The sequence below is a fragment of the Schistocerca americana genome, chromosome 2, assembly GCF_021461395.2.
Source record: "Schistocerca americana isolate TAMUIC-IGC-003095 chromosome 2, iqSchAmer2.1, whole genome shotgun sequence".
NCBI lineage: Eukaryota > Metazoa > Arthropoda > Insecta > Orthoptera > Acrididae > Schistocerca > Schistocerca americana.
The window spans coordinates 789,136,559-789,161,438 of NC_060120.1; the positions used below are offsets into that span (position 1 = coordinate 789,136,559).

The 24,880-nt window shown below is 41.2% G+C and overlaps 1 protein-coding gene across 1 annotated transcript in view; it reads left to right on the forward strand.

Moving 5' to 3' along the window:
• The window catches only part of LOC124595233 (transmembrane protein KIAA1109), a 509,204-nt gene that overhangs the window by 353,240 nt on the left and 131,084 nt on the right, over positions 1-24,880 (forward strand). Inside the window, exons 58-61 of the mRNA XM_047133891.1 lie at positions 5,651-5,779; positions 6,481-6,727; positions 12,871-13,076; positions 16,759-16,884. Coding sequence (XP_046989847.1) covers positions 5,651-5,779; positions 6,481-6,727; positions 12,871-13,076; positions 16,759-16,884 — 708 coding nt within the window. The remainder of the gene's footprint in view (positions 1-5,650; positions 5,780-6,480; positions 6,728-12,870; positions 13,077-16,758; positions 16,885-24,880) is intronic.

Consider the following 24,880-nt stretch of genomic DNA (forward strand, 5'->3'; position numbering starts at 1 on the left):
CTCGTCCTCGCACGTGTGGTCCCGGATCCGGCGGATTTATGGCTCCCAGACCCCTGTGGGTGTCCCTGGGCTCTCCTTGGACGGCGCTGTCTGCACGGACGCTGCCGCCATTGCTGAACGGCTAGCCGCGCACTTTGCTCAGAGCTCTGCGACTGCATCCTATCCCCCCGCCTTTCGCTCTCTAAAGGAGCGAGCCGAGCGGACGCCGTTCTCATTCCACACGCGTCATTATGAAACGTACAATGCTCCTTTCAGCGAGAGGGAACTCCTCGCTGCCCTCGCCGATTGCCCTGATACAGCACCAGGACCGGACTGCATCCACGCGCAGATGCTGAAGCATCTCTCCAGGGACTGCCAGAGACACATCCTCACCATCTTTAACCGCATTTGGAGCGAGGGCGTGTTCCCGTCGCAATGGCGAGAGGGTCTTATTGTCCCCATCGTGAAGCCCGGTGCGGACCCACTGGCGGTGGACAGCTATCGTCCCATTACCCTCACCAACGTTTTGTGCAAATTGCTCGAACGTATGGTGGGGCGGCGTTTGTGTTGGGTCCTTGAGTCGCGCGGTCTCCTCGCTCCATCCCAGGGTGGCTTCCGTCGGGGCCGGTCTGCAGTGGACAATTTGGTGCGGCTGGAATCTGCTGTCCGTACGGCTTTTGCCCGACGTCAGCACCTTGTTGCTGTATTTTTCGATCTGCGGAAGGCGTATGACACCACATGGAGGCATCACATCCTCGCCACGTTGCATGGGTGGGGTCTTCGTGGTCGGCTCCCGGCTTTTCTTCAAAGCTTTTTATTGCGCCGCTCTTTCCGGGTGCAAGTCGGTGCCACCTCTAGTTCCTCTTATATACAGGAAAATGGGGTCCCGCAGGGCTCGGTGTTGAGCGTCTCGTTATTTCTAGTGGCCATTAATGGTCTGGCTGCAGCAGTGGGGTCGTCGGTGTCTCCTTCTTTGTATGCCGACGACTTCTGCATCTCATTTAGCTCCACGACTACGGGAGTCGCCGAACGCAGGTTGCAAGTCGCCGTTCGCAAGGCAGCATCATGGGCTCTGGCTCATGGTTTTCAGTTCTCTGCTGCCAAGACTCGGGTTATGCACTTCTGCAGGCGTCGGACGGTCCACCCTCATCCTGACCTTTACCTCGACGGCCACCTGCTTGAAGTGGTGGACACTTGCCGCTTCTTGGGACTCGTGTTTGATGCCCGGCTCACATGGGTTCCTCATGTTACTCAGCTGAAGCAAAAATGCTGGCGGCACCTCAACGCCCTCCGCTGCCTTAGCCACACGTCTTGGGGTGCAGATCGCTGCACGCTACTGCAATTGTACAGAGCCCTTGTGCAGTCCCGGCTTGATTATGGGAGCCTGGCCTATGGGTCTGCGTCCCCCTCAGTGTTGAAGTTGTTAGACCCCATACATCACTGTGGGGTTCGGCTTGCTACTGGCGCTTTTCGCACCAGCCCCGTGGATAGTCTACTGGTGGAGGCCGGGGTTCCCCCGCTGCGGATTCGCCGCCATCGTCTGCTCGCCGACTATGCTGTCCACGTACATTGCTCGCCAGGCCATCCCAATCGTCGCCTGCTTTTCCCTGCCTTGGTCCACCACCTGCCCGAACGGCGACCTCGGTCTGGGCTTTCCGTCGCTGTCCGTGTCCAGTCCCTGCTGTCAGAACTGGGGTCATTCCCTCTTCTGCCTCCCTTCCGGGTCCGTACACCTACGCCTCCCTGGTGTTTGTCCCGGCCGTCCGTCCATCTGGATTTGGCACAGGGACCTAAGGACTCGGTTCCGCCTGTGGCCCTCCGTCGCCGTTTTCTTGCGCTCCTCGACTCATTTCCGGGCTGTGAGCCTGTCTACACTGATGGTTCCCTGGTTGATGGTCGCACTGCCTACGCTTTTGCTCACGCTGCCCATGTTGAGCAACGCTCCTTGCCGGCTGGCTGCGGTATTTTTACTGCAGAGCTGGTGGCCATCTTGCGAGCTCTTGAACATATGCGTTCCTGCTCAGATGCGTCCGTCGTCATCTGCAGTGACTCCCTGAGCAGCCTCCAGGCCATCGACCGCTGCTATCCCTCTTCTCCTCTGGTGTCCTCTATTCGGGAGTCTGTCTCCACCATTACCCACTCTGGTCGTTCGGTGGTTTTTGTTTGGACGCCAGGTCACGTTGGCATCCTGGGGAACGAACGTGTTGACAGGCTGGCCAAAGGGGCGATAGACGCCCCAGCTTTGGAGATCGGCCTTACGGCTCGCGACCAGCAGCTGGTGTTGCGCCGTAAGGTACTTGGGATGTGGGCTGCTGCGTGGCGTGGCATGACAGCCCCGAATAAACTACGGGCTGTCAAGGGGACGACCGATGTGTGGCGTTCCTCCCTGCGGGCTTCTCGCAGGGACTCGGTAGTCCTGTGTCGGCTGCGCATCGGCCATACCTACCTGACGCACGGCCATCTGTTACGTCAGGAGGATCCCCCCTTGTGTCAGTGTGGGTCCCGGCTGACGGTCGGCCACATTTTGCTGGAGTGTCCTCGACTGCGCACACTCCGGCAATCTTTTAATCTCCCGGGCACTTTGGCTTTGGTTTTATCCGACGATGCCTCCATGGCTGATACCGTTTTAAATTTTATCCGTGGTAGTCCGTTTTATGGTTCGATTTAGGGAGGTCCTGCGCCTTTCCCTTTCTGTGTCTATTGTCCTTGTGTCTGTTGCTGTTCTGGTGTGCCGTGAGATGGTTGACTCTTTCCCATTTTTGATCTCGTGGTCAGTCAACCAGTCTCCGGCCATCTTCCTTTTTTCTGTTTCTTTCTGTCTGGTGTTCCTCTGTCCTGTTCTTGTCTGTAGTGTTTGTTGCTGCATTTGTGTGCTTTTAGCGCCTGGGGGGACGTCTCCTCCCCCTTTGGTTTTTATCTGCTTCGTCGATTTTCGGCTCGCCTGATTTTGGAATGGGGGACTGATGACCTTCGCTGTTTAGTCCCCCTTAAACATCCAACAACCACCACCATTCCATCTGGACCAGGTGACTTGAATGCTTGGAATGTTCCCACCACTCGTTGGATTTTATTGAAGTCCACACACTCCTTGGCAAATTCCCAGTCCTCTCTTCGTGTGCCTTGATAACCATTGTCTCTCTGGGATCACATTCTGGTCTGTGTTGTCCAGCAGAGCATATTGAGGAAAGTGAGTTTTGAGGAGCAGTTCCAATGTCTCAAGTGCTGTCTTTGTGTATTCCCCATCCTCCTTCCTCAACATACGTCCTGGATTGGTTGGTACTCTAGTGAGGATTCTGTGAAGTCTGGCTTGAGCAGCCATGCTCTCCACTTCCTCACAGAATGCCTTCCAGTATGCCTCCTTTTCTTGTCTTATTGCGAGGTTGTACTTGACAAGGGCCTCACAATATTTTACCCATTGTCTTTTACGTCTCGCAAGATTAAACAGTCTTCGTACCTGATTTCTTTGTGTTCCCAAGTTATTATTCCACCAAGGCACACTCCTATTTGTGCACTTCTTTGTGATTGTGCAGTTGTCCTGATATGAGGTCACTGTGGCAGAGGTAACAGCCTCTGCTACTTCCTCAAACTCTACTATATTCCTTACGTAACTTTTAATTTCCAAAAAGCTTAAGTCAAGGTCCCTCCTATATATCTCCCAGTTTTTTTTCCTGAGATTCCAATAGGTCATGGTCTGTTTGATTCCCATTTCAACCTTGACTTTAATGTACATGTGGTCCGATGAGCATGGCTCTAACGCCACGTGCCATTGCTTGACATATCTGCCCATCATCATGGAACCAAAGGTTATGTCAATTACTTCTTACCTTCTCGTATTCCTGAATGTAGATTCAGTGCTCCTATTCAGGGCCTCCAAGTTGCTAGCTAAGGGAAGTTCAAGAAGGAACTCACCGCTGTTGTTGGTGTCCTTGCTGCTCCACACTGGGCTGTGCTACCGTCTTGACCAGCAGCTTCACATCCTCCCATTGGGATATCATGGGTACCTTGTCCTTAAGCCATTCCACCGTGTGCATGCCCTCACAGACAAAAATGAGGGCACCACGATCTAGATAGACCCTCCTGAACTTTAGTCCTGGATCAGCGTCCACCCCTCCTCCCCCCAGTCTTTTCAAAGACGGCCATCTATACAAGTTCCTCCTGCTGTCAGGTGATGGCTCCCAGTGGATAGCCTTCCTGGATAACTGCCATCTTAAAGCCCAAGACTGCAGTACTATAGGTCTGTTTCCCTATTTCTTGCCTCTGCTTTTTCTGGGCATGCTTTCCCAGGGAGGAGGGAGTCTTAGATTCCTCCCTTATCCTCTTGCTGCTTGTCTTCGACATTGTGGGGGGTTTGCATATCCCCTTCAACTTGAGACAGTTTTTTCTTGGGGGTCTTAGGCTCGAGCACTTTTAATTCCCTCCACTTATCTTTGGTAAGCCATTCTTTCCCTTCCTTTTGTCTGTTCCCTGAGGAGTTTCCTCCTCTGGGCCCCAGACAAGGCTTTAATCTTTATCTGGTCCAACTTCTTGGTTACAGTTCCCACTTCTGGTTCAGGTCTAGATCCTGATTCAGTTGTGTGAATGCCTTCCATCAGTCTTGACCCTGATGTTAGGGGACTGAGGTCTCAGTTTGCCCCTCAGTTTGTTTTAATTTATTTTCTTTAGTTCTGTCCATCTTTGTCTCACGAGATTTGGGGATCTACACGGTCCACACCACAGATAGCCCACACAGTGTAAGGCTACTTACTCAAGGAGGTCACCCAGTATCCCTGATGCTCCGTTTGTGACACATCTTCCCTTGTGCCAAGCACCCCTCGACACAGATCGCATCACACCTTGGGTTGGGAAAGGGAATTGGGTAAGGACTAGGAGTGGATAGGAAAGATGGGATGTTGTGGGACACTCTTAGTCTGATACATCAGCTAAGGCCTTTCCAGCAGTAGGTCCTTTACCTTCGGCATATATCTAAACTTCATGCGGATACATAAGCCTCTCCACCTGCACGGACAGTGCTTCGTCAATGTGGTGTCCCCCAGAGAGGAACAGCTAGTGTAAAAGTGTCTACTACAAAAAAAGTTTCTTTTCTGCATTTATGAAACATGCATGTTGAAAAAATTCCGGAAGATCCCCAACATTAAAATCTGAAATTAGCCACTAGCTGCCTAACAATAGCCAAACAACAAGCAGAACTCACTGTGGTACACCCTTCTGCGCATGCGCGCATTATTGCTACTTACTGCGCGTGCGCGGATTGACGGTAGTTTAGAACTGTTCTCTATTCTGGCGCACGGATCATGTGTCTGCTAAATTTCATAGTTTCACCCATTCTAGCACCAGATGGCTGTCGCACTAGACCAGTACCATTCACAGCGGATCGTTGTGTAAAGCCCGCTTTAGAAATCCTCCTGCCCCCACCCCAAACAACTAATTAGTGGCCTTAGACTTCTCCTTTTGGTAATACTTATATTAATACTGTTGTTTCTTAAGACAATTTTCCTCATACTTCAGTAGTTTGTGTGTGTTGATAGTCCCAGATTGTAGAGAATGAACTTTGCCTCTATAATTATAGTTTGATTTGGATAGTGCTTATATAATGAGCAAGTATACGTTTGTTGGAATGTGGAAGGTTTTATCTGTTACTAATTGTAATGTAACTCATTTGTTTTGCTTGCAGGAAGTAAATGAAGTTGTTCAGAAAGTGTATGGTGGGGAGAAGCCTGTTCCTCTGTGGCTTGAAGGAAGCGAAGAGACAAATTCTTCATCTCTTAAAAGAATACTCTTCTCTTTAGTGATCAGGATAAAAGTAAGAAACAAAATCTGCCTTTCTTCCCTGTTTATTAAATATATTGATTATTGTAACCATTCTGTGAATATATGTTTGACAGTATTACAATCAAAATATAACTTAAAAACAAATTATTTTATTTCATTTTGTTTGCTTGTATGTATGTACATGTGTATTTTCTCTCTTTTGCATTCCCCATTTTTCTTTCTTCCTGTTTTTTCCCCTAGCGAGGGCACACAGTGGCTAAGATGTTGGACTCAGATTTGGAAGAAACAGTTCCTGTCCCTATAGAGACATAGGTTCTGTTATTTCCCTTAATGACATCAGACATATACCAAAATAATAATTGAAACAAGACCATATACAGTTTTGTGCCCAATCCTTGACCATTTGAGGTTGTAATCCATCTTAAATCTTATTATTGTTGACAGTATACTATTTTCCTCAAATTTATAGATAAAATAAATTGTTAATTTACATTCACCTTCAGTTTTTCCTCAACACATCTTTTACTTAAGATCTTCTAGGTCAACAGTTTATTGGAACTTACATAAACAACTTTTTACGGATATTCATTCTGAGAAATCCTACAGATCTTTCGTAAGGAAATTTATGTTTTATTTTCTCTGTGTGTATTTCATTACTGATGTCTTAACTAAAAAAAAAAAAAAAAAAGAGACTTACATTATTTTCTCACATATTTCTTTAATCTATTACAGCGTATTCAGTTAACAGCAACTACACCAACTAACTCTGCTGTTCGCCTTGAGACAGGAGCTGTGGAATTCCAACTGTCTAACAGAGTACAAAATGTCTCGGGTGCTGCTCAACCAAATCCTTACATGAAAATATTTGGAAAGGCACAGGTTGATGTCAATTTGAGTCTAGGGCAGCTTCTGAAAAATGTCATGTTTGAAGAAGCAGAACCCGAATTTCAACAGTATGCCTTCTTCAAGACAAGAATAGGTACACCGTTTCATATAAATAAGATCTTAACCATTTATCATGTACTAAAATGAGGATCATCCTACCAGAAATCATTGCTACCCTCCCAAAGTGACTCTGACATCTAGATCACTGTCGCCCCCCCCCCCCCCCCCCCCCCCCCCCAGATTTTCTGAATCTGGCTTCAGGCAGCAGAGACAGTGATCCTCTGGATTAGGTAGTGGAGTACTGTCCTTGGATCACATCCTTCACACTTGATGTACACTTACACTTTCCTCTCTGCCATCTCCCTCTTCCTCTGTTGTAAACCCCCCTCCCTCCGTTTCCCGCTCTCATCTCATTCCTCCATTACATCATATGCCACTTCAAACTTCCCTTGCCTGCACCGATGAATGCATCATTCCTGCCATGTTGTCATGCAGCCTCTTCCTCCAAGCTATCATCCTCCCTCCTGGCTGCCCTGCTGCTCTCACCCACTCCATCCAACATAGCCCCTTGCCCCAATCAGTCAGCAGCACTGGACCATTGTAGTCGGGTTTGACATTGTTGCCATACATGTGTATGTGAGTGTGCCTTTTGTTACTTTGCTCTGAAGAAGAACATTGTTCAAAAATTCAGCAACATTTTCAGTCTTGTTTAAGTGCCTACAGATTCTCAGTGCCTCAGCTGTATGGTGAGTGATAACCTTTACTTCTTCCTTTACTTTTATTCCACCTAATACTTTCCAGTATCGTAAAAAATCTAGGGATTATTAGAAATTATGCGAAATATTTTATGGTCATTGATAGTCACCTTTGTATCCCTGAATAAGCTGTAACAATTATTTCTGAAAGAGGAGTCATTTGTGTTGAACTTACAGGCCACACATGTTTGAAACTGGACATGGAATGTATTTCTTTTCAAACTTTTTAAGATATCTGTGGAGTAAGGAAAGTTGTGGTAGAATGTCAAAGGAGACCACTCATCCAATAGAAGAAGCTTGAGGCATCAACAGGCACACAAAAAAGGCACGAATCCTTTATCAAGCAAGAGACATACATATGCATTCACATGGTGTCCCCCCCCCCCCCCCCCCCCCACACACACACTCTCTCTCTCTCTCTCTCTCTCTCTCTTCTCTAGCATAGTTTGTTAAAGGATTCATCTGAAAGCTAGGAAATGTTTCATCCTTTTTTATGTGCCTGTTGACAACTTAACACTTCTACTATTTGGTAACTGGTCTCCTTTGCTCCTAATTACTTGCTTTTTAAGCTGTCTCTTTATCAAGAAAAAGAGTCCCTAAAATGTTTGAAGCATTAAAGAAATAAGAAGTAATATTTGTGTTTATTGTAATATAAGATTTATTTGTTCAGAATGTCTTTAGGTATTATATTATGATGTTTTGTATTGATAGAGCCCTAAAATGTTACACATCTTTGTACAGCTATGAATTTTTGCTGCAGTTATATAGACTACCAATTTAGTATTAAGTTATCTCACAGTGGCCTGAGTCACTATTTTTGTAAAAATATCCAAAACAGTCTTCTTTTCTTATTTTGTTCTGTTTTTGTCTTTGTTTTGATATTTATCATCATTACTTCTTAACTTGAAGGCTTTTGTATTTCTTGTGCTTAAAATTTTTCTTGTAATTCTTCTCCCTAATACCCATAGCCATTTTGTAATGTGTTTTTTTTTATTATTGCAAATGTTCTTTGCTATTCCAGATATTCCTTCTGTTTTAGTGTATCCTATCCCTGACAGATTTTACTAACCCATTGTCTTAAATTGTTTCTTGTAGATGCTGCTCTTGAATTTTTAACCTTTTCTATTTGACCTTTGACTCTTACTAAAAATTATGGTGCACTTTTATGTTAGGAAAAAATTTAGTCAGTTTTTGCTGTGGAGATCTTTAAACCTGCTCAACTGGCTATCTGTTCCAGGAGACTGACGTGTATTTCTTCTATATCTGGTATATTTTCAGGTAGTACAACTGGTTATCACTGCTATTACTGTTTATGTATTCCATCTCTCCTTCTTCTTTTCTTCTTCTTATTCTGTTTCAGTTTAGCTGTGAAATGTTCATACTTTGTCTCTCTCTGTTTTCATCATGACCTCTCGTATCACTAATTGAACCTTTCCTGATTTGTACTACAATGTGCAATTTCTCTTAAATCAAGTTAGGCCTAATTGGATTTCACAGCTGCATCTCCCATATTGTTTCTGAGCATTGTCTTAAATTTTCTTTCACAAATTTGTGCTCTTTCAAAACAAAACGAAACAAAACAAAAATACTTCCTGCACAAATAATGAAATATTTGGCTTAGCGTAGTAATACATATTATTATACATCTGATTGTTCATAAATCAAATCCCCATGTGCAAAATAGCTTCAAATATCTGATTACTTTACAAGTGAGTCAGTGTATTAAATATTTGCCTTTAGGTATGCAAGTGAGGAAAAGTTTAGGAAAGGTTTGAAATTATGCTTGAAGTTTGTTTGAAGTACTAAGTGCTCTCATGAATATAGTCTGACAATTTGTGCTCCATTTTAAGTAAAAGTTAGTTTTAACACTTCTCAATGTTTATGGTGTCACATTTCCTTAACTCTGTGTTGTACGGTGGTATGATTTTGCAGGTACATTCAGATGTATATGTGGATACTCTCTGAAAACTGTGTTGCAAACAAATTTAGTAGCAAAGAAGTAATAAATTAAAACATCATGCTGAAGTTTGACTGCAGGAATAGCAAAAATGTAGTAAATTAGAAACTTTTTCCTGTTATCATTTTGTGTGGTTGTCAGCAAGGAAAAGTTTCATAAAGGTTTCAAATTGTGTGTAAAGTTTGTTGGAAATCGCTAAGTGCTCTCATTCTTAAACTCAGGATGAATGAAAGCCGGGTATTTGCACTCTTGTCAGTTACACTGCCTCAAGACAGACACACACACATTTTCTAACTGTAATACTTGTCTCATTACATTAAACTTTTAACATAAAATTATACCTATTAATGAGTAGATTATGACAGTATTTTAAATTTTTTAAATTTGGTCGATAATGGTGTAAAATATTGAAAATCGGATTTATGTTCTTCCTATGCTGCAACTGGTGCCAGGTGCTGGGATTGTGTTTAGTAATATAGATCTGATATTCAGCTTAGAATTCTGTCCTTGTGGTGTGACAAGTTTTGTAGATTTCTATCAAGTTAGTGGTAGCGTATAAGCAGTTTAGTGTAGATTTGGTCATGTATTTTGTGGGACCATAGTGTCTGTGGTCTTATGCGAAAGTGATTAAACTTGGTCACGAATTCCGTGGGAATATATTGTGTGTGACCTTACGCAATATCTGTCCCTACAACAAATACACTCCTGGAAATGGAAAAAAGAACACATTGACACCGGTGTGTCAGACCCACCATACTTGCTCCGGACACTGCGAGAGGGCTGTACAAGCAATGATCACACGCACGGCACAGCGGACACACCAGGAACCGTGGTGTTGGCCGTCGAATGGCGCTAGCTGCGCAGCATTTGTGCACCGCCGCCGTCAGTGTCAGCCAGTTTGCCGTGGCATACGGAGCTCCATCGCAGTCTTTAACACTGGTAGCATGCCGCGACAGCGTGGACGTGAACCGTATGTGCAGTTGACGGACTTTGAGCGAGGGCGTATAGTGGGCATGCGGGAGGCCGGGTGGACGTACCGCCGAATTGCTCAACACGTGGGGCGTGAGGTCTCCACAGTACATCGATGTTGTCGCCAGTGGTCGGCGGAAGGTGCACGTGCCCGTCGACCTGGGACCGGACCGCAGCGACGCTCGGATGCACGCCAAGACCGTAGGATCCTACGCAGTGCCGTAGGGGACCGCACCGCCACTTCCCAGCAAATTAGGGACACTGTTGCTCCTGGGGTATCGGCGAGGACCATTCGCAACCGTCTCCATGAAGCTGGGCTACGGTCCCGCACACCGTTAGGCCGTCTTCCGCTCACGCCCCAACATCGTGCAGCCCGCCTCCAGTGGTGTCGCGACAGGCGTGAATGGAGGGACGAATGGAGACGTGTCGTCTTCAGCGATGAGAGTCGCTTCTGCCTTGGTGCCAATGATGGTCGTATGCGTGTTTGGCGCCGTGCAGGTGAGCGCCACAATCAGGACTGCATACGACCGAGGCACACAGGGCCAACACCCGGCATAATGGTGTGGGGAGCGATCTCCTACACTGGCCGTACACCACTGGTGATCGTCGAGGGGACACTGAATAGTGCACGGTACATCCAAACCGTCATCGAACCCATCGTTCTACCATTCCTAGACCGGCAAGGGAACTTGCTGTTCCAACAGGACAATGCACGTCCGCATGTATCCCGTGCCACCCAACATGCTCTAGAAGGTGTAAGTCAACTACCCTGGCCAGCAAGATCTCCGGATCTGTCCCCCATTGAGCATGTTTGGGACTGGATGAAGCGTCGTCTCACGCGGTCTGCACGTCCAGCACGAACGCTGGTCCAACTGAGGCGCCAGGTGGAAATGGCATGGCAAGCCGTTCCACAGGACTACATCCAGCATCTCTACAATCGTCTCCATGGGAGAATAGCAGCCTGCATTGCTGCGAAAGGTGGATATACACTGTACTAGTGCCGACATTGTGCATGCTCTGTTGCCTGTGTCTATGTGCCTGTGGTTCTGTCAGTGTGATCATGTGATGTATCTGACCCCAGGAATGTGTCAATAAAGTTTCCCCTTCCTGGGACAATGAATTCACGGTGTTCTTATTTCAATTTCCAGGAGTGTATTTTCAGTTAATGGTGATCACTCATTAGAGTACATCTGTGTTCATCCATCCATCCATCCATTGTGTTCCATGGAGTCTATAGAAAAAGATAACATTCAGGGGTGTAGTGTGAGTCAAGTTATGTATTAACAAAAGACAAACAAATCACAGAATGTTAGTCTCTATACTGTATTAACAATAAATGGCCACTGTACTGCTTAATGCTATTTGTGCTTATGGCAACTAAATTTAATCAAGTAAATTAAAAAGAAAGCCTACGTGCCATGTAGCTAACAGAACATTTCTGTCATTGAATCTAGATACTCAGATAATTTTTAGAAATAATGACTAATTATTGTTTAGAAAGTGGTGAAATTATTAAAATTGGACAAAGCTCCAAGACCCGATGGAATACCCATCAGATTCTGTGCTGAATTTGTGTTTGAGTTAGCCCTTCTTTTAATTACTACCTATCATAGATTCCTCAAACAAAAAACGCTGCCCTGTAATTGGACGAACAGCTCATGCCTGTTGTCAGGTAGGTGGTAGAAGTAATCCACAAAACTACTGTCCGATATCCTTGACACTGATTTGTTGTAGACTCTTGGAACATATTCTGACCTCAAACATAATGAGGTATAGCAAACAGAATGTATTTCGAAAACGTCAATCATGTGAAACACAACTTACATCCTTCTCACGAGACGTGCTGAAGGCTTTGTGTCAAGGCAGTCAGTTAAAAAAGCATTTGACTTAGTGCCACATTTACGCTTCTACCAAAACAAAATTTGTGACTGTATTGAGGATTTCTTGTTATTTTGGATGAACAGTCATCAACAGGTGTAGAAATAACTTCGAATTTGCTCCAGGGAAGTGTGTAGCCTTTTTTATATATCACTATCCGTGACTCAGTACTTCAACTAATTTGTAAGCCGAAGAGACCAGATTGATAAAGTTAAAGTACCTGATTACCATGTTGTTTGAAACCTACTGGTGGTTGACAGAAAAATTCATTTGTTTATATTTTGCAGCATGTGACCTGCTTGTTCAGTTGTTTACGTATAGGATTAATAAACCAAGCAGATAATTGTCTGTGAAAAATTTGCTCAGTGTTTTCGATACCATGCTAATCAATGTGCTGTCCGCTGTATTATTGGTGCACAAATTGGAGAAAGATGAGAGAGCTAAAGCCTTTCAAAAGTACTATGATAATAAAATCAGACTTCTTGATTAACAGTTGCTTTATCTTTTTATCTCTTTGTTTTTGTCTGGAGTTCATTTTTAATTTGCTCTCTGTAAAGATAAAGTGACTGACATGTATTCATGATACGTAACTAAAGTAATTTAACCACCTAAAGAATATAATATATGATTATAAATGGTGTTCTTATCGTGTAACAACACAATTTATCATACTTGCAGGCCTGAGGAATGCATTCCAGGATGAAATGGTTCAAGGGGAGGACAAGGAGATGGTACTGATCACCCTTAGACGACCACTTATCTACATTCAGCCTATAGCTGTGGATAAAGCAATTCTTGTATGGCTGAATTACAAAAATGCTTATGAATACTGGAATGAACAGAGGTCAAATCTTAACAAGGAAGTACTTACAGCCACACAGCAGGTATGCATTTACAGAATAGCAGTTTATCGTAGACAACCATGTAGTTTTGATCTTAGACAACGATTTAGTCTTGACATTTAAACTGGACATTTCCAGATTGTTACAGCACGTATATTTTAAAATTTGTTGCTCTCTTTTTTCGTGTTTAGAAGCTGCAAGGAAAGGTGTATGTATTCATTTGCTTTTACATAGTGCAGTAATATGTGAGCTTTCTATACAATTAGACTAAAAAGAAATCATGTAATTAATATTATTTATAGAATATTAGCAGTAATGTATACACTTGGGCAATTCTAATGCACTTAAAAATTCATCATTGTTTGAAAATGGTTAAGGTTGTTGTTGTTGTTGTTGTTGTTGTTGTTGTGGTCTTCAGTCCTGAGACTGGTTTGATGCAGCTCTCCGTGCTACTCTATCCTGTGCAAGCTTCTTTAGTTTTTAAATTAGTAAGTCACTCAGCAAATTTAAAAAAGTAATAAATAAATTAAAAAAAAAGTTGTTTGATCATGTGTGATGACCTTAAAGTGTTTGCATTATATCAACTTTTGAACTTTAATTAGCAGATGAATGGATACTTTTCTTTGTTATAAGACACTAGGTTCCACAACTGAATTCTCTTTTGCATTACACTGCATGTATCTTAATTATAAACCATTCAACTGGTGACACCAGAACATCGAGCACACATATGTCATTGTGTCTATGCCCTTTTTATTTTTTAAACACATTCCTAAAAAAATTATCTTTAGGAATTGGGCTTTGCCAGATGATTTGCAATACCACTAACTGAAATCTGAGTACATTTCAGTAATTATATACAGAAAGTAAAGCTGCTTCAAATTGTCTCCAATAAAATAGTTCATCTGGATGCAGTTCACCACAAAACAGCATTTATTAAGTAATTTTGCATTTTTGCAATTTGAGGCAGAATTTTCATCTATATTTGTGTTTATTGCAAATTTCTCAAATCCTTATAAATAACTGTAACATGCTTAGTCTGTCACATCTGTGTGTATACATGCTATTGTGACCAGTCAAATCAAGGTTGATCCTTTGCCTTATCAATGAGTCTCTGCCATTTTATGCAACAAATATAATGCTTGTAGGCGTACCTTTTAACTCCTTTTCCAACTGTATTTTAGCCATAAATGCCCACAGCAATACCCAGCCTCATTTAAATTCTCCATTTAAAATGGACTCCCATTCTCTGTAAAACTTTTACCCACTCAGGATGTGATCTTATTACAACAGTGAAGGTCCTTTTAAAGTAAATTTACCCATAACTGTTGTCTCAAGTAGGTATCTTTGAAATTTCGGGTCATGAAGTGTGTCTAACATGTTTTTGAAACTTTGTAGCAAGTGTGTCTTTCATGCAGTGGGTCGTACAAACAGATTAAAATACTCGGAAGTAAGATTGCTCTGTAAAATAAAAGGCAATAAACATTGAACAATATCCTCTCATGGATATTCTCAAAGATATTTAAAAATATCGTATGTTTAAAAGTGGCCATTCTACAGAATTTTCTAACTCATTTACATTAATTTGCAGGGATGCTTTAAATGCAGTAGGCAGTAGTTGTTTACACTTTTGTTCATGAAGCAAATTGCTCATATGAAGCCATAAAGTCAGACAATTCATTAGTATTTAATGAATATATTTGATTGTGTTGAATACATTGAAACATTGTGTTAACACTACAAATTCTTCATGCTAAAAGCTACTTTTTTCTTTGCCAGTAAAGTGATTACATTATCAAAACCAAGTTAAGATGTCATTAATATGTAAACAGTCAACTGACAACAAAGTTTTGTGGTTTGCTCAGTTTCTTTTAACTGAAATATGCATGAGTGATGTGAAAATAAATAGAAATGCCAATACTATAACAATTCGGACAGTGTGACAGTAAAGTCTGCATTCTGTGCCACAAATGTTTTTACTACTTAAACAATTCCTAATTGAGATTTATCAAGAGGGAAATTTAGTTGAGAATACTTTTAAAATACGGGCAGATGAAGTAGCCAGCCAGTATTTAACTTCAGGAGGTGAAATTCCAGTACTCCTGATAGACACATTAAAAGTAGAAAACAGGTGTGTCCTTTAAGGTTGAGGTCAGAGTAGCCTGCCTTTTCTTTCAAATCTTCCCAGACCTATTCCTCTTTTCTTTGTGCAAAGAAAACAGTTCTCAATGCAAGGTATAGATTTTTATATTTGTAACATAGCTACCAGCAGTACTGGAATTCACCTCTTGAAGATAAGTATTGGCCAGTCATTCTATATCCACAACGAACTTCCTGTAATACCAAATAATGGACATATCAGATCTGGCCTAAAGGATTTGTTAGGTTCAGTGCACTGTTTATTTACAATTATAGGTTGTAGAAAGATAAGTGATACATGAAAAGACATATACACCCACCAAGTTCATGGCACGCATCCAAATGATAATCCAGCTCCATCCATATGTTCATTATCATGTTTCTATCAGTGTCCATTATGGCAGCAGTTCCTGCAGTGTTCCTGCAGTTCTTGCAGCATTGTTTGGATTGGTGGCACATAAACGTTGTTGTTCATAAGACATGGCGTGAGATTTGGTAACGTGGAGAGGGGGGGGGGGGGGGGGGGCATAGCAACAGAGGAATGTCACCCAGAGCTACACGCCCTACCCAGCATTGTGGCAGTTCATTGTTGAGAAAGGCATGGAAATTATGCTCCAGTAAGGTGGAACCCTGTCTGTTGAAGACTGAAAGTTGAGGAGTCAGCAGACAGTTGTGGCAGCAGCCACAGCTGGAACATGACCAGGTAGACGGAACCTGTCACCAACTGTTCAATGAAGAAAAAAGTGCCATACACCTTTGTCTTCAATATGGCAGAGAAGACATTCACTTCTGTGAATCCCTTTCTGACCACACACATACACATTGTGACAATTTACATTTTCCGGCAGATGGAAAGTCACCTCATTACTGAATATCAGTGTCTTCACAGAGTCATAATTATCTTCTGTAGCTTGCTGCACTAGGCACAAAACTCCAGTCGATGAGCATAATCATCTGGAGTCAGGTGTTGTAACAGTTATAAATGGTAGCGTTTGAAATGCAAATACTGCCACACAACATTCCACACTGTTTTCTGCAGAATGTCCAGTTGACAGCTTGCACGAACAGCTGATTTTTGTGGTCTGCACTCAAAGCTCTGTTACACGTTGTCGCCCCATACCTTTATTCTTTACGGAGACAACCTGTATCACAAAACTAGGAAAAACAAACACAAAATGCTCTGGTGACCAGTTGCAAGGTTTTCGTATTTGCATGGAACACTTCACATATTCTAACACAAAAATCCCTTCACCTGATCTTGTAGAGAACTGTCAGAGGCCTGCTATCTAGAGTGCACATGAGCCACGAGATGGATTTGATGACTGCATCTTTCTTTTCATGTATCGCCCCTCTTTGTACATTGTACACTTGTTAATAAACAGTGCTTTGAAACCCTGTATATCTTGTGACAAGGAGCAGGTTAGGAAAAGTTAGTAAATAGGTATTATACTTTATTAGAGATAGAGCTACAGTCTCTGTTCATGTTGCTCTCACTTGTTTGTTTCTTTGTTTAGAACATATGTTGCTTAACTGGTAAGTTTTATCTTGGTGCAAACAGTGTGTAATGCCTGGCTGTTGTTTTCAGGTTTTTGAAAAAGTGCCTTTTGGACAACTGACAAGTCAGCTAAGCACTCCGCATTTGGGCACACTATTTTTGCAACTAACTGTTGATGACATGGGTATTTGCCTGCCATTAAATCCATTACCTTTGGTAAGTAAACTTTAGTTCAAAGAAGAGAGTCGTTGTGTTGTGACTATAATTTCGGGATATACGTGCCCCAGGAAAAACCTGGGAATATTTTTGTCTGAGAGAAATCTGGGAAAAGCTCAGGAATTTTTTAGAATTTTTCATTATTTTAGTTTTCAGATGAACTGTTGTAATTTTGAATGGTAATTTTGACTGGTAAGAACTGATACTCTAAAAAAGAATATTACTTTGGCCCACTACTGCAGAATAATACTGCAGCAATAAAACATAATCAATGGAATAATACCAAGATAAATATTCAGCTGTTGCAATTTAAGCTGATACTCTTAGCATCCCGCCTAACCGCACCTTGAGCAAAACAGCAAAAAATTTTTGGCGACCTATATTAAACGTGAGAGCTTAACTTTTCTTGTGGTTATACTATACGTGTATTAATTTAAACCATTAACTTTTTCTGTTTGTGTGTATGTGCTAATTAATGATGATAATGTAATTGGCTGACTGCATAACGTGTCCTATGCTTTGAGTATCTGCTGTTATTGGCTGGTGAGATCATGCGACATGAGCTATGATTAGCTGATAAAAGCAAGTTTGTCACGATTTCAGTACCTTGGAAACCACCATGCTGTAATAGGTGGAATTCGTGATTATTCTTTCGTAAAACAAAAATGTTGACACACATCAAAGATGTTTTAAAAATGCATTCTTTTTTTGCTGGGTTGCATTTCCTAAAATGCTTACCCATGTACTGTTAAAATAGAGACCTATTTACTAAGAGATGTTGCTGCTTGTCACACAGGCAACAGAAATCTTTAACCCTGCAGCAGGCTTAAGGTTGTTGCGTCAGTGGGCGCGTGCGGCACTTAGTGCCGCCTACATTTAAATACATAAAAAAGCAGTTTTTTTTAAATTTTTAGGTGGAATTAATTGTTTATTGTTTATAACATCATTCTTAACGGCAACTTTTAATATGATCTGTATACATATATCCAAGGTGCATGGGAAAATTAAAATTGTTACAGAATATCTGACAGGATATTTCCTAAGCACTACTTTAATAACAAATTCTAAATAAATTATAACCACAGATATGATTCGATTGTTTACCATTGTTAAAGCAAGTTTTACGAAAATGTGTAATATGTATAAAAACTTTGTAGTAATAACAAAGAATAATTCAGTCAGTAAATACATATCAAGAATCGCACACTCTCTTCCTCCGGAGAAGCTCTGCAATCATTACATGTGACAAAATTGTGGCAATGTTGCTTGTAAACTAATCTTTTGCAGCTATTGCAAATGACAGTAGTTTTATTATTTCTTTTACCACCACAAAGATGGCACCTCCCACACCTTCTTACAGTCTCCTCGTGATTGGTGGGAATTGATTGATGAGGTGACAGAAATCCTTGAATATCTCGTGGTAGAGTAGAGAGCTATGCTAAGGGCCATCTTCTTGTGGTCCTTTGTGTAGAGTAGGATGTACACATATAATCCACAGTATCGACTCCACCTTTTGTTGCATTGTAGTCCAAATTTACAACAGACTTGCCTGTAGTGGTGTCGATTTCAGCAGTTTCATGCATTGACAACAGGAAAAGCACAGCCTTGTTCGTTTTTGTTTGCCACGAAACAAGACAGAAGTCATCTTGAAATCCGAAAAGACAATTTCCAATTTCTCGCGATCTGTTGGTCAAAAATTCCGGAGGAATTTCCTTCTTGTTCTTTTTCAATGTTCCAATTAACGTTAGCCCATTTTCTAAAAGATGCTGGGCTACAGGGTAACTACTGTAGTAGCTGTCCGTAGTTACATTCCTGTGAGTTCCCTTGATTGGCTCAACCAATCTCTTCACAATATCTATTGGCTGTTTAGATGCAACATATGGTCCAGGATTCTGTCTACCGCAGTATACTTCAAAATTAAAAGTATAAAAGTCTTGCTATCGAACAATGCATACAACTTCAATCCATACTTAGCGGGCTTATTTGGCATGTACTGAACAAAACCACAACGTACGCGAAATAGGACAAGCATTTCATCTGTGGTTGTGAACTCCCCTGGACTGTAGTTATTTCTGTAGTTGTTCAGATATGCTGAGTGGAGATTGCGGATGGCAGCAAGTTTATCAGTTGCTAGTCGTTCTTTTCGTGTAGAAATATCGTCAAACCTGAGTGACTGGAGCAAGAACAGAAAGCGCTTGTAGCTAAATGCTGCCCTTAGAATAATCATTCCTGTTCCATTTGATGCCCACACTTCTAATACATTTGTGCGTCCTCCTTTTTGTACAGCAATGAGAAACACTGCTCCTAAAGAGCCGTTATTTCAGAAGCAGTAGTAGTTTTGCAATCTCTAGCCCTTGAGTAATTCAGAGATGATCTCTTGTTATTTATGTACTTGTTTGTGTTTGCAACAACATAATCAATTATCTCAGGATCAAACAAATTGAGAAAACTTTCAATTTCAGTTTTAGCTTCTCTACCATTGCGTTTCGGGCCAGGTAAGACTTTGATTATATTCTTCCGTTTTGGTTTCCCTGGTAGTGCTAATGGATTATTTATCCACAAAGTTTCTTGGTCCTTACCAATATAAAAATGGCAGTCATCATGTGGCATTCCTTTCACTTCATTCCCGTCAACGCATGACTGCTCAGATTCACTGGAATGATCTGCAGTTTCAATTATTTCTGCTTTCTCATCGCTGTCAAAGAAATCTGCGAAATCTTCTTCGTCAGATAATTGCAGAAGAAGACGCTCAATTTCTTTTGGTGTTAGTCCTTTCCTTTATGCGGACCTGGGAGACAATAAAATAGTTCTAATACCAAAGCAATGTTAATAACTACATCATCATTCACCCACAGAGTTGTAAAACAAAGCTTCTAATCCTCGAAACATTCGACAGTGGTACGGCTACATGTACTTGCATTACCGGGCGCGAGCGGTACGCAGTGCTGTCTCGGTGCAGTCGTCCACTTCACAGGTGAGTCACAGCTGTAATGGTGGGTATAATGATGGTGCAGTAATGCAGTTTGGCGCGTGACTAAACAATCGAAGCATATCTTGCACCACTGTTGTGTGCTCAGTGCGCCGACGTAATTATTGAACGAAAACAAAATTGGCGGCACTCTATACCGCCACGCGCCCGCCGCAGGGTTAATCCTGGAATCTGTACGTGTAGATAATGTGTAGCAGTTGTTAATATCTGTTTTTAATTTTCTTTTGAATTTGAAAGGCCTCCTGATCTCTTGCCTTATATCTGTTTGGAAATTGTTGAAGATGTTGAACATTAGACAGTAGAGCCACGCCCTGAGCCCTAGATGAGAACACACAGTCTACATGAAAATTGTTTTTGTGTTTCATTTTGTAGTTGCATAAATCAAAATTCAATTGAAACTGATTTTAATTATTAGGACAAACGTCCATTGAGAAATAAATGAATTGTAGTGTTTGAAGAGACGTCTGATAGGTGTGTGATTATCTAATGCATGCTATTTCTGACTGCTAACTTTTCCATGAATGATTATTTTTTACTTTTGGTCAGTTACTCTCGAGATAACATTGTAAGGCATCAGTGAGTTTAAGTATTACAAATAAACTAGTGACCTTACCTTCCAGTAAACAAATCGACTGATGCTGTGAAGGGCACAAGAAGTCTTTTGTTTAATTTATTTGTTTGCTGAATGTATTTTAGATTCTTAGTTAACCAGGCTTCAACGGATTTTGCAGATTGTGCTACACTTAGTTTACGACCATTATTAAGTATTATTGTCAACAGATAATCAGTTTTCCCTGTTCTGCTACCGGTATGGTTGAGTTTGTGCCCTTGATTAGTATGTCTATGCCATCAGCAGCTATTAAAGTTTTTTTGAATTGTTCTGAAAAATCTCTGAATAGTCATTTACATAGGTTTAAAACAGCAATGAAGTCTGCACCACATAGAAGTATACGCCCACAGTGTCAGAGGCCAAGGCAAGGTCATAGACTACATCAATAGGACAGCTTTTTTCTGCAAAAGATGCTTTACAGAAGACAGTGGAGAGATATTTACAAAGACATGCTCTGAGAAATTTGTCAGTATTTTGTTATATACCACTGTCTCAATTTTTTAAGGACTGGATGAGCAGAAATGTAATCTGTAGTTAGAGTTGATTTACCTGTCTCTGTTTTTATTGAATTACTGTATATGACCATTGCATATTCTATAAAAATGCATTGAGCCATTGACCAATTTCAAGATTAGCTCAATGAGTGCTCTTCCAAATCGTTAAAAGGTGTCAATACTGTGATAGAAATACCAGTCTCCTTGGTGGTTGTATTTTACATACCGTTGGCTCTCAGTACTGTAAACTTGTTTGCCAAGGTACTTTCGATATTTATTAACAGGTACAACGTTTGCTGACATTGTGACAAAGTGCTAATCAAATTTGGTGGCCAGTCTTTTCAGTGGGCCAATATAAGCTGATTTATCTTGTTATCATGTGACATGTGGATAATGAAAGTGTTGAGTGATAAAAGTTACTCACTTAGATGGCTATAATAGACCATGTGATTTATGTTTTCTACAATTGTTTGGCATGCTCCCTGTAAAAACTAGACAATGCTCAATCTGACACATCTGCAATGTTGTAGGTGCTAGGGACTCTTAGCAATTATTCAGTGTTCCACAGCAACAGTTACTTCTTCACAGTAAAAAATATGTAGGTTGAATTTGAATGGCCCCTGTATAAGGCATTTCCAATACACATTGTTTAGAAGTTCTGCGTTTGAGTTGCCCAGGATACAATCTCACAGAATGCTGACAGATACCAATATGAGTGCAAGCTGTGATGCTTGCCAGTTAGTGTCTTTTCAGGCAGACCAAAAATAAAGGCCCAGGAATGCAATGAACACAAAGTTTGTTTGAGTTAAGAAAACACAAATTTCCTTCTTGGAACAACTGTGAAAACAGAATTACTCTTCTTCTTTGGACAACAAACAGAATGTCACACAAATGGCCTGGATGACTGTTAATAGACCATGGAGAAAAGCTCATGGAAATCTTAGTTTAGACAAAGTCCAAAATAAACTGTTCTTGTGGGAACTTGAACAGTACTTCAGGCAGAAGGCCTAGTAATGGAGATACAAAAGCTATGAACGAAGGTTCACAACTGTTTCCTGACAATGGAGAAAACAAAACTTCTGAATTAAAGTTTGTAGGACACATAAGATAGAGGTGAAGTATCATGAAGCATAAGAGGATCATACAACCAACAGATAACAGTAGTTTTTCTGTCAATGCTTAGTGTAACAAAAGAGAAGCAAGTCTCAAAAATGTAATCCATAACTTGATTAACAATAAATTATCACCTTATTGGTTAAAGCTATCTGTATTTATGCAGTAAGATAAGAGCAAATTGGCCATTTTACACTTAAGATGGTGCCAGTGAGAAAGTTTCTAAGTGTTGTGAAGCTGAATAAAGATGAAAGATGCTTGGTGAGTTGTTCATGAAGTAACAGTAAAGACTTCCCACACAATTGTTTGTCACAGTCAAAACACACAAAAAATAGACTGTTACTCATCTGACTGATGAGGTATGGTTCCACCTCTGTGGGTACAGTCAGTCAGTGTTTTGTTAAAGTTGCGAGTATGCAGTTCAGTTGTCAGTAAATTTTGTGAAGTTGGAAACTGTTATATTCTTTCATCAAATGAATTCCAGGCCAAGTTAAGTTAATTTAAGTATCGTTCAAGAATATAACATCATTACAAATGGTGGAGTTGAGCTGGGATTGATGTTTGAAATGTGGAACTATGTTTAATAAGTGACTGTTTCAGTTGAACATAAGACGACTGCCAAAATAAAAATAAAAATAAAAAATAAAAAATATTGTTTTTAAAAATTTTGTGTTATGGAGGTACAGAACGAATGGATGTTGCCACATGGGAAGAGTTGGTGTGGATTAAAAAAAAGAGGACCAAATTCCCGGACAGCACCGTCAACCATCAGATGAGTAAAGATGAACACAGAAATATCACATATCTGCCTGTCGATCACCACATTGGGACCATGCCTTCTTCTGTGTGACCATGTTGCAATATCCAGTGCAAGAAGGCTGTCTTGGACAGCAGTGACAGTATAGGGGTGCCTCCAGAATGAGCTCCCGATTGAGGAAATGCATAAGCATTCGGCACCTGGTCCAGGAAGCCCGCTCAGAGTGAACTTGCTTCTCAGGGACTGTGCGCCAGCATAAGAACAGCCTTCAGTGCCAGGATACAGTCGGTTCTTGCATCCTGTTATGTTGTTGGCGTGAGAAAGAGGTCCATGGCACCAGTAACGTCTGCTGGCACTTTGGTTGCTGTCTGGTGGTTGAATGTGGTGTGGCTGCCCTTGAATATCTTCTGTAAGGAATCAGGCTGCCCATGCAACTTAAGTGTCATGTGCAGTCAGAGTATGAAGAAGACCAGTACTGCAGTAATCTTATACTGGGTGTCTCTCCCGATAGTCATTGGGCACTTTTTGACAGATATTTGCAATTTCGTTTTTGCAATGTATAGCTGGAGGCAGCGCATACAAATACTGCTGATTATATCTTTCGTGCAGTACCCAGTCTGTCAGTGTGTGTCCCATTACAATCAAAATTATGCTTATAAGCAGAATTTTATGTACTCATTCAATAGAGTGAACCCGAAATTAGTCAATGCAATATTCAGTTTAGAGATATGTATTACCAGAGACAATAAATCCATTGTTCGTTATGTCTTCATTCCCCATATTGTGTGCTGCCCTGACCTGTACTGTTTTCTACCACCATGCAGCACAGATACTCAGTTGCTGCTGTAGAATTCATTATTTTTCATGTTTTACTATCCCTGTTTATACATATCGCTAAACTGAATATCACCTTAGACTAATTTGGGACTGCTCGATTGAATGGGCATACAAAAGCTTGCTTTAATAATAATATAATAATAATAATAATAATAATAATACACATACAAGATGATACCACAAATGCCTGAAGTGATAATTTTGCAACATGAAGTCACCCAAGCAATTAATTCTACTCACAATTGGAAAGCCCCTGGAAATGATAAAATAGCAAATTTCTGGTTAAAGAAGTTCACCTCAACACATTCACATCTAACTAAATTATTTAACAGTTACATTGCAGACCCATACACATTCCCTGATACACTTACACACGGAATAACATATCTGAAACCTAAAGATCAAGCAGACACCGCGAACCCAGCTAAATATCGCCCCATAACATGCCTACCAACAATATACAAAATTTTAACTTCAGTCATTAAACAGAAATTAATGACACATACAACACAGAACAAAATTATAAATGAAGAACAAAAAGGCTGTTGCAAAGGAGCATGAGGATGTAAAGAGCAACTGATAATAGATGCAGAGGTGACATATCAAGCTAAAACTAAACAAAGGTCGCTACACTACGCATACATTGATTACCAAAAAGCTTTTGATAGTGTACCCCACTCATGGTTACTACAAATATTGGAAATATACAAAGTAGATCCTAAATTGATACAGTTCCTAAACATAGTAATGAAAAATTGGAAAACCACACTTAATATCCAAACAAATTCAAATAATATCACATCACAGCCAATACAGATTAAGCGTGGAATATACCAAGGAGACTCATTAAGTCCTTTCTGGTTCTGCCTTGCTCTGAACCCACTATCCAACATGCTAAATAATACAAATTATGGATACAATATTACTGGAACATACCCACACAAAATCACACATTTGCTATACATGGATGATCTAAAACTACTGGCAGCAACAAATCAACAACTCAACCAATTACTAAAGATAACAGAAGGATTCAGCAATGATATAAGTATGGCTTTTGGAACAGACAAATGTAAGAAAAATAGCATAGTCAAGGGAAAACACACTAAACAAGAAGATTACATATTGGATAACCACAGCGACTGCATAGAAGCGATGGAAAAAACGGATGCCTATAAATATCTAGGATACAGACA